At 42.8% G+C, this 17,463-nt stretch overlaps 1 protein-coding gene across 3 annotated transcripts; it reads left to right on the top strand.

Annotated features, from left to right (window-relative positions):
* The first annotated feature begins 440 nt into the window (after nt 1-440).
* On the top strand, nt 441-7,936 carry LOC148363214 (troponin I, fast skeletal muscle-like). 3 transcript variants are annotated; one of them, XM_088339379.1, is made up of 8 exons: nt 441-486; nt 579-617; nt 3,281-3,318; nt 3,991-4,030; nt 4,111-4,239; nt 5,199-5,288; nt 5,356-5,529; nt 7,319-7,936. In XM_088339379.1, exons 1-8 carry the CDS (start codon nt 463-465, stop codon nt 7,394-7,396), a joined length of 612 nt encoding a protein of 203 aa, XP_088195505.1. In that variant the 5' UTR covers nt 441-462; the 3' UTR covers nt 7,397-7,936. The 3 variants fall into 3 exon arrangements, with proteins under 3 accessions (XP_088195505.1, XP_088195507.1, XP_088195506.1); XM_088339381.1 differs by lacking the exons at nt 441-486; nt 579-617 and adding an exon at nt 765-863; XM_088339380.1 differs by lacking the exons at nt 441-486; nt 579-617 and adding an exon at nt 1,660-1,743.
* Nucleotides 7,937-17,463: the final 9,527 nt, after the last annotated feature.

The following is a 17,463-nucleotide window of genomic DNA, read 5'->3' as shown; positions in this document are numbered from 1 at the left end:
TTGAGGTTGACAATTCTACTGATGTTAATCACATTTTATTTTCAGGTCTAGTATCGATCAAAGACGAAAAATGACCAGGGTGGATGTCTCAAAACGTTTCACAATAAGTAAAATAAATAAGACCTTCCCAAACTCAAATTCAGCTAATTTTTCTTCATTATTTATTCATTTATCACTTTAAACTGAATGTAATTATCATAGGAGCAAAAAAGGATATGTTGGCATATATTTAATTTGGATACAAATTTTGCCATTGAATTAAATAAAATCACTGCTGGAATTAGAACGTTTTGCTCATGATCTAAACTCACATTGTTAATACGAGAAATATACTGTACTGTATTTGTCACATCTTGAAATGACGTTCGGCGGCGTGTGACGTCATCAATGTAGGCGAGTGCGGTTGATTCATCTGACCACTAGATGTCACTAGAGCTCTTCCTGTTGGCATCAAATGCGCTTATGCAAGATCGAAGACTTTTCAAAGTAAGTTCCTGTGTCATTGTGATTAATTCATTTTTTAAATTGTTGATTTATATGTGTACATTGAGTTTGACTTGATTTGTTTGTAATCCCAGGTGCTGGAGAGAGAGAAAAAAGAAAAATCGCAAGACAAGGTAGGCCCTAAGTATTGGGTAACGTGCTAGTATTTCCATCTAATATTGGGGGGGAGGGGCGGATGAAACCAGTGGTTGGTTCCTGACATCATGTGACATTAACCAGAAAAAACAATTGGCTTGACAAAGTCAAGGTGGTGCAGCGCAGGACAGTTTAGTGGGGAAAAAAGGGCCTCAAGGATTAGGTGGAGTGCAAATTTATGACCTTGAGAAAGTTGGAAGGCACGATCTAGGACAAGGCTAAGTGTAAGTCAAATAGGTCATGGATGACAGGACAGTCAAAGACCTTGTGCTAAAAGAATTTGAGAGCGCAAGGTCAAATGTGAGTCAATGAGGAGGTGTAAGGCAAGGTCTCCATGACATTTGACATTAAAAAAGTCAAGAAGGACAAGGTCAAAATGGGAGTCAAAGAGGTGATGGAAGGCAAGGTCAAGAAGGACATTCAGATACCTATGACCTTTGACCTTGAGAAAATAAAAGGGCAAGGTCAAGTGGGAGACAAAGCGGACATGAAAGTTCCAATGACTTGAAAAAGTCAGGCAGGGTAAAGGTAAGGCCAATCAGGACCAGTTCAAGTGAAAGTCGAAACGAAGCGAAAGTCCCACGGCCTTTGAGCTTGAGAAAGTCGATAAGGGCACGTCTGAAGACATGGTCAAGTAGGACATAAGGTTCACCCTTTTTGTATGATTTTTTGAGCATGTTGACATTAGACCGCAATGATCAAATTCAGCCAGCAGATGTCCCTATAGACACTCTGACATTCATTTCGAGTAATGTACAAGAGGGGTAGGCAACCTCTGGCACACAGGCTCAAATTCGGCCTGTCAGGTATGGCCCACTAGTAGATGGTGATCTATTTTGGAGGAGGGCAACAGGCATCCGAATAACAGGCTAGTAGTCCAAGTGCAAACTTTTCACCCCTGTCAGATATTTCAGTTTTTCTTGGATGGGCGGTCTCGAATGGGGCCCCGCCCACTCTGTTAGCGCCATTTCTGACTTTGCTGCCAGGAATCAATAAACGCTTCTTTTTCCATCGCCACCGCCTCCTTCCTCCTCTTCATCCTTGGTGGCCTTTTTAGTGCCTCTGCCAGCCAGCAAGGAAGCAAGTTCCCCGTCACACTACCAGGTTGGTGCCGTCATTTTTTGCTTCATATTTTTGATACTTGTAAGTCCTTTTTAGTTTTTCCCACGATTTGTGGAGATCTTCATTTCTTTCATGGGGACATGATGGGATATTCTTTCCTGTTTTTTAAAATGGTTGTAAGGACATTCATGTGCCCCCCCTGCTCTGGTGGCTCTGCCACGCCACCAGGTCAGAAAAAGTCATTTCTTTTTTTATATTTTGATGCTCATAAGTGGTCATGCTTTCACATTTGAGATGATTCATGGGAATTCTTGTCCTCTATTGAAGGACACGATGGGGTCTTTGTTTCTGGTTTTTATGGTGGTTGTGGGAACAATATCGGTGGCCCCCCTGGTCAGGTGCCCCTGTCACACCACCAGATTGGTGCCCGTTATCCCTTTTCACAGTTTTGATGCTCATAAGTTGTCAGTTGTATCATTTCATTTTTACCCACTATGTAGTAATTCTCGTCTCTTCAGGGGGACATAATAAAGCATTTGTTTGTGTATTTTATGATGACTATGGAGAAATGTTGGTGGGACCCTAGTCAGATCCCCCTGTCACACCGCAAAGTCAGCGCAGGGTTTTTTCCCACCAACCTTTGAAGCCCATACGTTGTCAGTTGCATTCTTTTGTTTTTCCCATGATTTGTGGGAATTCTTGTTCTTTTTTGAGGATGTGATGGGAACATTTTGCTAGACTCCTCAGTCAGGATTACCCCATTCATGCCACCAAGTCAAGGCTTGTTGTTTCTTTTCCATATTTTTGATGCTCGTTAATAGTCAGGTCATGTTTATTTGTGACGCCCTTAATCACAAGGAGGGCTGCACAGACCACAGATGATTGCAAACTACAGACTATTATCACACATCCCTTGATCTAAAACCTACATGAGGGCAAGGAAAAACTCATAAACCTCAACATGAGGAAAATGAACAAACCTCGAGAAGGGACCGCACATGAGGTCATTCCCTTCCAGGATGACCAGGCTGCAATGGCTGTTGTCATAACAATTAATACACAGATATCATCTACAGGAAATATAGGTTACTCATATGCTATAGTATAGAAGTGTATTTTAAGCCTAGATTCAAAAAGTTCCACTGAGGTAGCAGATCGAATCTCAGGGGGAAGAGCATTCCACAGCACCGGGGCCCAAATGGAGAACGCTCTCAAACCTGTGGTTCTCTTCTTTCTTTTTTCTCACGATTCCTTTCAAAATTAGGTTTTTATAATTGTTGTAGGGACATTTTGTACGGGCCCCTTAGTCCAGACCTCTTTTTTCAAGATTTTTAAAGTCAAGCTCATTCAGAATTGGATTTTGGTGTGGGTTCGGGTTACAATGAGGGGGGAATGCAATCGATGAAATGTGTGCACAATCCCGTTGGTGTTAACGGCCCCGGCGTGCTTGTAGAGCGCCTTGTCGTCCGGCTGTCTCGATGGCCTTTGCTGCACTGGCCCAAATTAGCTGTTTTGCAAGTGATGTGAAAGTGGGCGGGCCATAGCTTTCTCCTATTGACTGCTGATGTTTTTTCTTCAGGACTCCAAACAAGAAGAAAAAATAGTCAAGATGTCCGAGTAAGTTTCACGTTTTATTATTTTATTTTTTCTACTTTTGTGAATTGTTTGGTATAGTTGATCCGTGTTCTTCGAAAGGAATTCAGTTTTAAAATTAAAGACAGCTTGTTATGCGCTATTTTTCATTTTTGGACTAGACTTTTTACTAAATAACAAACTCTGAAGTACTTTTTTGAGAGTATTTTTACCAGTAAACATTAAAAAATAGTTGTAAGGGATTTAGAAAAAAAACATTAACCATAATTCTTTGAAAGTTTTGTTTGATTTTATTAACTGAACATTTTTGCCATCATACTTCTTAAAACAAAATTCAATATATATTTTTCAAAATAAAATGTTGACAAACAGGCAAGCTGTTGAAAACTATCTAAAATAATTCTTCAATGACCTTGAAAATGTGTGTTTTTATGATAAATAATGAACCTTTTTGATGCTGAGAGCAACATTTTATGCTCCTGTTTAGCGCGAAAGGCTTACGGTTCCATATGTATTTCTAATGTAACAATTTATTGTGTTTTTACGTTATTACCAGAATTAAGGTTAAAATAGGCTCAGCCCCCCTGAAAAATACAAATTTAAAAACACAAAAAGACAGTCTATAATGCACAGTGATACTATGCTAATAGTTAGCATAGCACACAACAAATTTGAGCTCTTGTCTTGCCGTCACAGGGCAAAGAAGCTAACATCCAGTCGCCGGCATCATCTGAAGGTGCGTGATTCTAACATTGGTTCTAACGCTGATGCTAATGATGACGCCAATGCTAACGAATCTCATTTGGCGGCTCGCAGAGTTTGATGCTCCAGATCGCCGCCCAGTGGATCGAGCAGGAAACCAAAGACTTGGAAGTGGCCAAGGAGGCCTACATGCTTGAGAACTGCCCAAAACCTGACCTCAGCGGAGATATGGCTAGCCTAGTGGTGAGAAGGCTATCCACTTCAGAAATCCCAGCTAACCGAAATAAACTGAAATCCTATGCCTGCACTTAAAAATGTATTGGATACTCTGTTATGCTAATCAAGTAACAATTAGCATTATCAATGTGCTAGCAAGTAAACGGACCGTTTTTATCGTATTCTTGAGTGTAACATTTTTAAAAATCTTTAAAGCAATAGCATAGGCATTGCGATTTATAGCCCTTAATCACAAAAAATATTTTTTAGCTTTGCTTTTAGCCTAGAACAAGTTAACATAGAACCAGAATAAATAATTTGATGTGCTAATTCATGTGAGTATCTTTAGTAGCAGCTTTTTAAAACGCTTCATTAAGATTGATATCATACAAAACAGCCAAAAGTTGCTAATTAGTGTTGGCTTGATTTTAGAGTTGATTCAGTTTGAATTGATTCAGTTTCAGTAGATCCAAAGCTTGGGGCGGAATCAAATTAAATGGGATCACTCAATTCAGACTCAAGATTTGGATAATAGCATTGGACTAAATCTGCTAAGATGTTAAATAATTTTAGCATTGTCTTAAGCCTTACTTTATAACATGGCAAATGCTAAATGGAGATCCTACAAAATAATTACTTTCACGTGTTAAATCCTGTTTTTATTGTTAATATAATGCTTCATGTAGATTGAGAACATCGCCAAAAGCATCGCGTTACCAAATTGCTAACTAGCGCTAGCTTGTTTTTAGCCCTCTTGATAGATTTGAAATCTAAGTGCAGCTTATTTTAGATTGAGAGCATTAAAAACCTGATAGCATTGCCAAGTCTTGCTTAGCAATATTGCAAAATCTTTTAATCTGTGGAACTGAATCCAACGCTAATTAGTGCTAGCTTGTTTTTAGCTTTACAGATGGCCTGCTGGTCCGAGTAGATTTGAAAAAGTGACTCCTAAATGCGTGATGCGTATATTTTTTTTGTGCTATCAGGAAATCTGCAAGAAAATTGCGTCCAACATCGACAAAATAGACGACGCTCGCTACGACGCCGAAGCTAAAGTGCAGAAGTTCGACATTGAGGTGAAAACGGCTCACATATGTCAAAAGCTAAAGTGGATCGTGAACATGAAAACATTATTGTGAGCAGATCCAGGACCTGAAGCTGAAGGTGGTGGAGATAGCAGGTGTCAAAAAGCCGGCGCTAAAGAAAGTACGCATGTCGGCCGACGCCATGTTGCAAGCGCTGCTGGGGGGCAAACACAAAACCACCATCGACCTCAGGTCCAACCTCAAGCAGGTCAAGAAGGAGATCAAAGAGGAGGTGGGTTCTATTTGAATCATTTTGAGGGATTCATTTGGAATAAGTTCATAAATATAATGTCCACTGCCTTGATTTTCTTCGATCCACTTTAGAATCACGACTGCATTAAGGTCTTCAATTTAGTTCAGTTTTACCGCATCAGGAATTGATGCTGTTCACTATGTTTTTAAATCTGTTTGGTTTCTGATTCACTTCAAATCAGATCAGAATCAAGATTTCAGTCCCTTCGGAAAAGGAAGCTGTTCATTTTTTCAATTCAGATCCACTTTTGCCTTTTTTCAATTCAGTTGACTTGGGAATCAACCCCGAATCAGTTGAGATCTAGTCGATTCAGTTCGATGACAACTTTAACATGACTGTTAGTTGGTGTTGATTCTCTTTGACCTACAGCAATCAAGATCTTGATTTCCGAATCAGGAATCTGTTCTGTCCATTTCATCCGGTTGCAATCAACTCAGAATCAAAATTTGCGTCTGTTTGATAATCGATTCAGTAATGTTATGTTCGATTCAGTGCAACAGAGACTTTGTTCACAACAGTTTTGATCCACCTTTGCACTGTTATCCCCAATTCAGTTAACTTGTTTTGATTCTGTTTGATTTCAGTTTTAGCAATTCAGAATTAAGATATGAGTGTTTTGAAAAGGAATCCGTGCAGTGATGTTATGTTTAATTCGGTGCAATCGAGATTTTGTACAATTCAATTCATTTGCTTTGATTCTGTTTTATTTCAGTTTCATCAATTTAGAATCAACATATGAGTGTTTGGAAAATGAATCAGTTAAGTTAAGTTATGTACAATTAAATGTAATCGGTGAAACTTTGTTAAAACTAACATTAGTTCAAATCAGATCTTGTGCGCCGTTGTCTTCAATTCAGTTAACTTGCCTTGATTGTGTTTGATATGATTCAGTAACATTGATTCAGAATCAAGATCTGTTTGGAAAAAGAATCAATTGAGTGACATTTAATAATGTAACTGAGACTTTGTTCAGTTCAGTGCAATTTAGATCCACTCTGCACTGTTACCTTCCATCCCTCCATCCATTATCTGATCCGCTTATCCTCAGTAGGGTCGCGGGGGTGCTGGAGCCCATCCCAGCAATCTTTAAGCAGTGAGCAGAGGACACCCTGAACTGGTAGCCAGCCAGTCGCAAGGCACACAGAGACCGACAATTCACTCGTTCATTCACACCTAGGGACAATTTGGACCGGCCAATCCACCTGAAATGCATGTCTTTGGAATGTGTGCTGCCCCCGTTACCTTCCATTCAATTCAATTGCTTTATTCAGTTTTAATCGATTAAGAGTCAGTCAATTTATGAATTGGTTTGGAAAAATAATCTGTTCAGTGAATTTATGTTTAGTTAAGATCCACTTCTGCACCGTTTTCTTCAATTCAGTTCAGTCAAGAATCTGTTGAACTCGATTACCGTCAGTTCACTTCAGTTCACGTGAACGTGGTTTGACGCCGTTGCCGTTGATTGTGTTTGACGAACGGCACTTCAGATCGTAACTCCCGTTTACTGCATCATGAATAGGTTTCCGTTCATTTAATTAACTTTGATTCAAAACTATTTGATTCACTGTCAATTCAGAATCAACATTTGAGTCGGTATGAAAAAGGAATCTGTTCGGTGACATTATGTCTGATTCAATGCAAATGAAACTTTGTTCAACAGAATCAGTTCGATTGTGATCCGCTATTTGACAGTTTTATAACAGAATGGACTCCAGTTCTAAGTTAAACCCGCTTATTCTGATGCTAAAACATGCCTTATTTGCTTCAGCCCACAGAGGCAGTGGGCGACTGGCGCAAGAACATCGAGGACAAGGCTGACAGGAAGAAGATGTTCGAGACCTCCTAAAAAAGGAGAAAAAAATCAGTAACAATCAAGAATATTGGATACACGTAATGCCGAAAATAAATGTATGGCTTTGGAAAGGATTCGTACTCATCGATTGGAATGCAAAAATTGATCGCCTTTAAAAAGTCAATCGAAGTATGGAATGCAAAAATCCCAACGTGAAATGTGTCGTTTGATCATTATGATGAAAACATAATGTAGAAATGTCAACTAAATTTAAATAAACCACACATGAAAGTAAATGCAATGCGGGGCATATAGGAAATAACAAGCTATAACTGAACAAAACATTACAGGAAAAAGACAACAGAATATATTGGAATGCCAAGTAGTTCAAAGAGAAAAAAAAATGACAGACACCAGCGTATACCTCTTTCTCCTCGTCTTCTTGTTCAGGTGAGTTCACCATTAATTATTTACACGATTATTGAGCCCATTATTACCTGTTTTATTAATTTAACGTCTCATAAAAATCCTTTTTTCCTCATGTAGAGGATGAGAAGGAATCTAAAATGGCATTATTAATAATGATCAAAATGATTACCATATTTCAAGTCAGTTTTTATTGATTGTTTAGCCGAGGGTGTGACTTATACTAAGGTGAGACTTGTATGTGAAATTATATCGTTGAGTATTAAATTTGTATTACCGGTACTGTACATCGCTTCACATGTTATTTTCACACCAAACAGAAAGAGGGCGCTCTAGGTCTGTGTTGATTATTTCAACCTTGCCCTGTTTTTGTTCGAGGACAGCGAATTTTACGGTATTCACTTATTTATGCTATTAAGATATGCACGTACGTGTAATGTTAGCATACCGTACACTCGTTCAGCCTGGTGTTCCCTTAGTTTTATTTTAAATGGGCTTTCAAGATGTCATATGTTTTTGGTGTTGCATTTTGATCAGAAAAATTCCCCCCCAAATTGTGACTTGTTCTCCAAAATGATTATGATCCTTCAAATACTTCGAGTGAGAGCCTAGCAGCCTCCTTTTGGATGGGTGGATGATGAAATAAAATTATCCAGGGCCACAATCCGTGAAAATCTGGAGCTTTCCCTCCTCCCACACAGCTGATTCAAAAGATCAGCATCCTTATCCCGCTTCTGATCCTTTAAATAAATAATAAATAGTAATAATAATAATAAGAGTGAGAGCCGAGTCGCCGGCAGCTGCCAATCACATCAGCGCATACTTGAAAATCGCAAATTGTCACATGGGTGTCATGTTTGGCCGTATTTCGGGAGAGAAACGCCACCCGATGCCGGCAGTCCCAGATTAGCGCCAGGGCGTGGCGGGCTCGCCTTTCTTCAGCTCGCAACTCGCCCGTGTCAGCGCCTCACCCTTTTTTTGCAGCTGCTGAAAAACTGCACGCCAACATGTCGGAGTGAGTCATGTTGCCATGGAAACCGTCGTCGCTCGTAACAAGCGATACGCTTATAATACATCAAGGATAAGAAAATGTTCGATAAGTCCTAAGCTGTTTTTATCACTGTCTCTTGAGAGGCAGTTTTAACAAAGATTCCTGTTTAATTTAGTTGTCCTTTTTGTTATGTTTTTCTGAATGAGAGTGAGCATTCACCGTTTCGCACAATAAATAAATAAATTTCTGTCCGTTGTGTTTTCCTAGTTCGAGTAGGTGACTCAAGTCCAATAACTGAAATACAGTAGACCCCAGGTTAAGGCGTCCCCAACCTTACAATGTTTTCCCTTTACAGTGTGGAATAATATTTTTGGCCCATCCCAGCTATCTTCAGGCAGTGGGTAGGGGACACCCTGAACTGGTTACCAGCCAGTCGCAGGGCACACAAAGACCGACAACGCACTAGCTCATTAACACCTAGGGGCAATTTGGAACAGACAATGAACCTGACGTGAATGTTTTGGGAACATGGGGAGGACATTCAAACTCTGCACAAGAGGCTGCGGTAGCTGGAATTGAATCCTGGACCGCTGCACCGTGCCACCCATATAAATTTGAAATGTTATTTAGCCATATACACATACATTACTATATACCATTTTCTTCAATTTGCAATACCCAGGGTTCGAGCTTATTAGCATAGGTTTAATGTCATATATTCTTAACATAGAAGTTTAAAATGTTATTTCATCATGCCCTGTGATTGGCTGGCAAGCAGTTCAGGGTGTTCCCTGCCTGCAGTTAGCTGGGACCGGCTCCAGCACTCCCGCAACCCTAACATTTCATCATATATATAGGTACATTACAAATCAGTAGTACTTACTAAACACAATATTGTTATTTTACTGTTTTTATCTGGGGCAACAAGGTTTCTAAAGGTATCAGCTAATTAGCATAGTTTCTATCCCCCACTTTATGTCAATTTCACATCACGATCCCTACCTCAAAACAGATTAGTATCATATCCCAGGGGTCTACAACTAAGACAGCATTTGGACTTTCCTAACATAAGGTTTGTTGCCAATAAAGGTTTTTGTGACTCGTTGCCTGCGATGAAATTTATGTAGCCGCAAAACGGCTGCTTTACAAAATGGCCACACATCCCTTGACAATTAATGTCTAATTAAAACGGCTCACTGTTCAATCAGCAATTTCTCATGATAAACATTGCTGATTCTGTTTGCTGTCAAATAAAAAGCTAAAATAAATGAAAACATTTTGTTTAGGAACCCAATTTAAACTAATTACAAACTCAAAGTAACTAGCAGGTAGCATCATTGCTTTTGCTAGAGCAAAATAAAAGTCCATTAAACACTTAAAAATACAAATTACCAAAAAATAAACAACATTATAATCGTACGCATGTATAAAAAACATAATAAACACAACTTACGGCGTTCCCGTCTGATAATTCTAAGTGGCTGACATCAAATTGTATCTTCACGGCCGTGTTAACCTCACAAGAAACCGGAAGTTTAATCACGAAACCGGAGTACATCATTACGAACGAAAAAGATACTTTGAGATAATACTATTCTCTTAAATGTCAATAAAATTGACAATTACACAACAAATAATATATACAAGTTTGGAACAAATATAAAAATTAATATGTATACAATGTAATGATACAATAATGTAAACCTAAAATCATAAAGCTATTTATAGAAAAAAGCCTTATGGGCAACAAAGCTCACATGGCAAAGGTCTCCCAGAGGTCCAAAGTTCTTGAATTTCCACCACAAGCTAACTTTAAACATCTCGCTGGTACTTTGGAGAAGGCAGACAAGGTTTTCAGAGGGTGTGACGCGACTCGTCCGGGTTTAATTTGGTCCTTCAAACGCCATTAACGCTCTGAAAGTGAGAGGTCCTTGTAGTTCATAATGGAGCTGATGCGTTGGAAGGAGACACACCATTGGAGCCCGAAAGATACAACTTCCTAAAATTTAGAACCCCCAGTTCTATATTTGTTTGTGAGAGTAAGCATTTATTTCTGCCAGTGACAGGACATGGAAACTGCCGTTAATACCCGCGAGCGACAACAAAAACCGGGGCGGCTGAAAAGAGCAATTAGCTGGAGTTGTTCAGAGCTGGTCTAAGTGGCTAACCAGCGGTAGAAGCTATTAAAAGGCACTTCAAAGATTGCAAGAACAGGCTTTATTTTAATGAAGCAACTAACAAATACAATAGCGTTTAGCGTTGAGAAATGGCCAGCAGATAACGTGAATGGCTAAAGAAGGAAACAGTGGAAAATGTCCATCATATGCATAGCTAAGCTTTGGAAGACAAGTGACACTGAGTTACAAAGTAAGCCTTATTCAAATGTAACAGTTGACAATGACAATAGCGGAGAGCAGTGAATAATTGCCTGCAGCCACGTGGCTAACATGGATGGCGAGAAAAGGAAACAGTTGGCAAAAGTTAAAAAATTGAAGAACAAAGGAAGCTTTGTTAATATGGAGTGGCTAACAATAACAACAGCGGAGAGCAGCATGGCATAACCTACAGCCAAATGGCTAAAATTATTGGCTAGAGAAGGAAAATGTCAAAGAAAAGCACCAAGTTCCTCAATCACGGAATTTAGGGAATGTTTGCTTGCACAGCCAGCTATAGAAAGCGAATTACACTGAAGGACGAAGCAGTAGCAGGAAACAATGGCGTCTCGTGGTGAGCGATAACTTAATAAATATATAAGTATATATATAATAAAGTGGCTAGAGAAGAAGACTGTGGAAAAAAGACGTAGATAACGCTGCAACTATCACATGCAGGATTCAGCTTTGCAAGGTGAGTGACTTCAGAATTTCAAAGTAAGCTTTTTTGACACGGTGCAGCTGATAATAACAACAGTGGCTAGTAACGAGTCACAGCCTTTATGCCAAGTGGCTATCACGAGTGGCTAGAAAAGAAAACAGTGGATAAAAGAAGTGGAAGATGCTTGTATCACGGCAACCATCACATTTGGGTCTCAGCTGTGTGCGATGAATGGCCGTTGAATGCTAAAGGCACAACACAGACAAGCTATGCAAGCAAAACGGTCATTTGGGATTCCCTAGTAGCAAGATGGCCACCTAACATGTAATGTAGCATAATTACACTTTTCTAACCCACAAGTCATGTTTATGAGATAGAAGTTGTGTTGTTTGATTTTTATTCAGGTCAATCAATGTTTTTTTAATGAATGAAGTCATTTCAAGGGTTAGCTCTATAATACACACTGGGCCTTTAAGAGTTGACGAAGGGCTGTTTCTTTAGGGCCTGAAGTAAGAGCGTGCATCCCACGGAATTCCAGCAAGTAAATTCTGATTTTGCGGGGGAGTCCAGGTGATGAGAGGCAGGAGGCCAAAGAGGACGTTTTTTTCTTTTTTTCTTTGCCTTCATGGGTCAGAGGAAACTTTTCTGTTTTTTTACTCGTTAGAAAACATTTTCTGGATTCTGTTCTCTGTCTGTTTCTCAACTTTCTTGGTCCTTAGTCACTTTGACTTTTTTATTGTCCGTATTTTATTGTCTCTAAATCATGGTACTCCCTTTATTGCTTCACACATGGATAGAACAATACCCTCTGCTGTCCCCTTTCATGTTTTGTTCAGTTAAATTCAGTATGCGTGCCTGTATTTCATTTCATGGTCTCGTCATCATGGCACTCTCTTGTATTGTTATCCAAGTGTCTTACTCAGATGTTTTATTCAGTTAGAGCTAGTTGGTGTTATAATATATTCTGCATATTATTCTTCCATGTTTTTGTTAAATTGAGTTAGTGTGGCTGTATTATGTATAAGGTCTCGTCATCATTGTACTCTCGCTGTTGTTCTTTTCACGCACGAGCACATATCATGCATCGCTCCTCTTTCATGTTTTGTAAATAATAGCCAGTTAGGGCTACAATATATCCGTGTTTTCATGTTTTGTTCTGTTAGAGCTGTATAGTGCTCCTAAATTATGTTTCATAATTTTGGCGTCATAACACACCGGTTATTGTTTTTTTCAAAATTTGGTTCCGTTTCATGTTTTGTTCAGTTAGAGCTATTAAATGTTGTACTACTATACATCCTGTGTTTTCTATCTTTTATGTTTTTTTCAGTTAGGGACAGTTTATGTTCCAACATTATGTTTCAACTTTCTGTATATGTTCTGCGTCCTCTGCCTTTCACGTTTTGTTCGGTTAGACCAAATTTTCCAACATATCCTGCTTTTTTGTGTGTTTTGTTCAGCTCGTGCTAGTTAGTGTGCCTGATCTGTCCACATGCGAGAATGTTTTTCGTGTCATCCACTTTCATGTTTTGACATTATTTAGTTGTTCTATCCACTCGTGAGTATGTTTGCCTCTCATCTGCTTTCTTTAGGTTTTTTGTTTGGTTAGAACTAGTTGGTAATCCAACATATTTTACCTTGTCTTATTTCATGTTTTGTTCAGTGAGATCTAGTTAGTGTGATTGTCACGATTGCCATGCCCGCCCGTGTGGCGCCAGCTGCGGCTCGTTGACAGATTGGCTTTCCGTCTATTTAAGCTCAGTGCTCTCACTCTTCCTTTCTCAGTCCGTCTACGAAACTCTGCCCCACAAGACGTGGGTTTTGACTTGGTCCTGGTTCCTGTTGGTATTTCCTGTCCAATATTGTCACTGTTTATTTTGTCTCGTTTAATATAGGTTTCCAGTTTCGTTCCCGTCTTGTTCGCCCTGTTTATTTCAAATACCCTGTTTTGATATCAATCCGGTCTGCCCAGTCCTGTCCGGTATCGACCCCGTGTGTCCAATATGAGACTGGGAGGTCGGTGGTTCGCGCCCCGGCCGAGTCATTCCTAAGACTTAAAAAGTGGTCGGCGGCGCCCTCTGTTGGCTGCGGCTGCATCGGCTCGCTACAACGGGTCAGGTGCAATCGACATTTCGTTCTGTGTACATTGTTACACAGAATGACAATACAAGGAAATTATTATCCATCCATCCATCCATTGTCTTCCGCTTATCCGAGGTCGGGTCGCGGGGGCAGCAGCGTTAAAAGGGAAGCCCAGACGTCCCTATCCCCAGCCACTTCCTCCAGCTCATCCGACGGGACCCCGAGGCGTTCCCAAGCCAGCCGAGAGACATAGTCTCTCCAACGTGTCCTGGGCCGCCCCCGGGGCCTCCTGCCGGTGGGACACGCCCGGAACACCTCCCGAGGGAGGCGTCCAGGAGGCATCCGTATCAGATGCCCGAGCCACCTCAACTGGCTCCTCTCAACGCGGAGGAGCAGTGGCTCTACTCCGAGTCCCTCCCGGATGACTGAGCTTCTCACCCTATCTCTAAGGGAGAACCCAGCCACCCTGCGGAGAAAACTCATTTCGGCCGCTTGTATCCGGGATCGAGTTCTTTCGGTCATGACCCAAAGTTCATGACCATAGGTGAGGGTAGGAACGTAGATCGACTGGTAGATCGAGAGCTTTGCCTTTCGGCTCAGCTCCCTCTTCACCACGACAGACCGGTACAGGGTCCGAATGACGGCAGACGCTGCACCGACCCGTCTGTCGATCTCCCGTTCCATCCTACCCTCACTCGTGAACAAGACCCCAAGATACTTGAACTCCTCCACTTGGGGCAAGACCTCCTCCCCGACACGGAGGGAGCATACCACCCTTTTCCGACTGAGAACCATGGCCTCGGACTTGGAGGTGCTGATCCCCATCCCGGCCGCTTCACACTCGGTTGCGAATCGCTCCAGCGAGAGCTGAAGATCACGGGCTGAGGAAGCCAACAGCACCACGTCATCTGCAAAAAGCAGTGACGCAATGCTGAGGCCCCCAAACCGGACTCCATCCCCGCCAAGGCTGCGCCTAGAAATTCTGTCCATAAAAGTTATGAACAGAATCGGTGACAAAGGGCAGCCCTGGCGGAGCCCAACCCTCACCGGGAACGAATCCGACTTATTGCCGGCAATGCGGACCAGACTCTGGCACCGGGCATACAGGGACCGCACAGCCCGGATAAGACTGTGCGGTACCCCATACTCCCGAAGCACCCCCCACAGGGCCTCCCGAGGAACACGGTCGAATGCCTTCTCCAAGTCCACAAAACACATGTAGACCGGACAGGCAAACTCCCATGCACCCTCAAAGACCCTGAAGAGTGTATAGAGCTGGTCCAGTGTTCCACGGCCAGGACGAAAACCACACTGTTCCTCCTGAATCCGAGATTCGACTTCCTGGCGGACCCTCCTCTCCAGTACCCCTGAATAGACCTTACCAGGGAGGCTGAGAAGTGTGATTCCCCTGTAGTTGGAACACACTCTCCGGTCCCCCTTCTTAAAGACGGGAACCACCACCCCAGTCTGCCAGTCCAGAGGCACTGTCCCCGATGTCCACGCGATGTTGCAGAGGCGCGTCAACCATGACACGCCCACAACATCCAGAGCCTTAATGAAGTCTGGGCGGATCTCATCGACCCCCGGGGCCCTGCCACCGAGGAGTTTTTTGACAACCTCGGTGACTTCAACCCCAGTGATACGAGAGCCCAACCCAGAGTCCTCAGGCTCTGCTTCCCCAGAGGAAGACGTGCCGGTGGAATTGAGAAGGTCTTCGAAGTACTCCGCCCACCGATTCACAACGTCCCGGGTCGAGGTCAGCAGCGCCCCATCGGCACTATACACAGTGTCGATGGCACACCGCTTCCTCCCCCTAAGACGTCGGATGGTGGACCAGAATTTCCTCGAAGCCGTTCGGAAGTCGGCTTCCATGGCCTCGCCAAACTCCTCCCATGCCCGAGTTTTTGCCTCGGCAACCGCCAAAGCCGCATTCCGCTTGGCCAGCCGATACCTGCCAGCTGCTTCCAGAGTCCCACAGGCCAGGAAGGCCCGATAAGACTCCTTCTTCAGCTTGACGGCATCCCTCACCGCCGGTGACCACCAACGGGTCTGAGGGTTGCCACCGCGGCAGGCACCGACTACCTTGCGGCCACAGCTCCGATCAGCCGCCGAGACAATGGAGGCGCGGAACATGGTCCACTCGGACTCAATGTCCCCCGCCTCCCTCGGGACATGGGCGAAGTTCTGCCGGAGGTGTGAATTGAAACTTCTTCTGACAGGAGATTCTGCCAGCCGTTCCCAACAGACCCTCACAACACGCTTGGGTCTGCCGGGTCGGGCCGGCATCTTCCCCCACCATCGAAGCCAACTCACCACCAGGTGGTGATCAGTTGACAGCTCCGCCCCTCTCTTCACCCGAGTGTCCAGAACATGCGGCCGCAGGTCCGACGAAACGATGACAAAGTCGATCATCGAACTACGGCCTAGGGTGTCCTGGTGCCAAGTGCACATATGGACACCCTTATGTCTGAAAATGGTGTTCATTATGGACAGACCATGACGAGCACAGAAGTCCAATAACGAAACACCACTCGGGTTCAGGTCAGGGGGGCCGTTCTTCCCAATCACGCCCTTCCAGGTCTCACTGTCATTGCCCACGTGAGCGTTGAAGTCTCCCAGCAGTACGAGGGAGTCCCCAGGGGGCGCGCTCTCAAGCACACCCTCTAAGGACCCCAAGAAGGGTGGGTACTCCGAACTGCTATTTGGTGCATAAGCACAAACAACAGTCAGGACCCGTCTCCCCACCCGAAGGCGGAGGGAGGCTACCCTCTCGTCTACCGGGGTGAACCCCAACGTACAGGCGCCGAGCCGTGGAGCAATTAATATGCCCACACCGGCTCTGCGCCTCTCACCACGGGAAATTATTATTATTATTATTATTATCTCCTCGGGCAATTGGTATCGAGCTCGTCGGCCTCTGGCTTCCTGTCTTTCCACGCCAGACTGCTGCCTAACGTGCATGACTCCCCATTTCCTGTAAAATACAAGGCTTGCGTGAGAAACATCACGCATTTGGGTTCCTGATCCTGTTCCGGTTCATGACAGTGCTAGCTTTACATTTCGTGGTCAGATTGTCAAAGCATTCTCCTTGCTCTGTCAATGTGTGGTAATCATTCTTGTGCCTTCTTCCTTACAGGTTTTGTTTAGTAAGGGTTGGAACATTCTGTAGTTGTTTTATAAGCATGTGAGTATCTTATATGCGCCCTCTTTCTTTCTTGTTTTGTTGAGTTTGAACCAGTTGGTATGCCAACATATTCTGAGTGGTCTTCCTTTCAAGTTTTGTTTAGTGCAGGCTAGTTTGTGTTTCGACAAATTCTTCATAGTCTTCCTTTCATGTTTTTTTTTGTTTATAGCTAGTTATCGTGCCTGTATTAAATTTCATGGTCTCGTCTTCAATGCACTCTTGTTGTTGCTCTGTCCACGCGTGGGAATGTTTGTTGTGCCGTCTTCCTCTCCTGTATTTCTTTTGACTTCTTTTGACGGGGCGGCTCAGGAGCTAGAGCGCTCGTCTTGGGATCAAGGGATCCCAGTTCGAATCCCGGCTCGTCCGTGTCTTACATGGCTGCAATACAAGGCCGCTATTGGGAAATGTGGAGCACATTGTAAAGCGCTTTGGGAAGTTGACTTGAAAAGCGCTATATAAATGCAGATCATTTTATTTCATTTCATTGACTTAGAGCTGGCTGGAGTTGGAAGATCATGTAGTTGTTCAATCTTCATGAGGATGTTCCCTACGTGCTCTCCTTTCGTGTTTTGTTCAGTTAGAACTAGTTTGCTTTCGAACAATATTGCATTTCTTCCCTATGTCCTA

The sequence above is a fragment of the Urocampus carinirostris genome, chromosome 7, assembly GCF_059441175.1.
Source record: "Urocampus carinirostris isolate Australia breed hairy pipefish chromosome 7, RoL_Ucar_1.0, whole genome shotgun sequence".
Classification (NCBI taxonomy): domain Eukaryota; kingdom Metazoa; phylum Chordata; class Actinopteri; order Syngnathiformes; family Syngnathidae; genus Urocampus; species Urocampus carinirostris.
Note: the sequence above shows the minus strand (reverse complement) of the source record. Positions and strands in the feature narration are given on the sequence as shown.

Excerpts from the sequence above, each read along its gene's own strand:
- LOC148363214 (XM_088339379.1), top strand. The coding sequence starts at position 463 with ATGCAAGATCGAAGACTTTTCAAA. Across the intron at positions 3,319-3,990 it reads AAAATAGTCAAGATGTCCGA|GGCAAAGAAGCTAACATCCA; the intron begins GTAAGTTTCACG and ends TTGCCGTCACAG. Across the intron at positions 4,031-4,110 it reads GTCGCCGGCATCATCTGAAG|AGTTTGATGCTCCAGATCGC; the intron begins GTGCGTGATTCT and ends GGCGGCTCGCAG.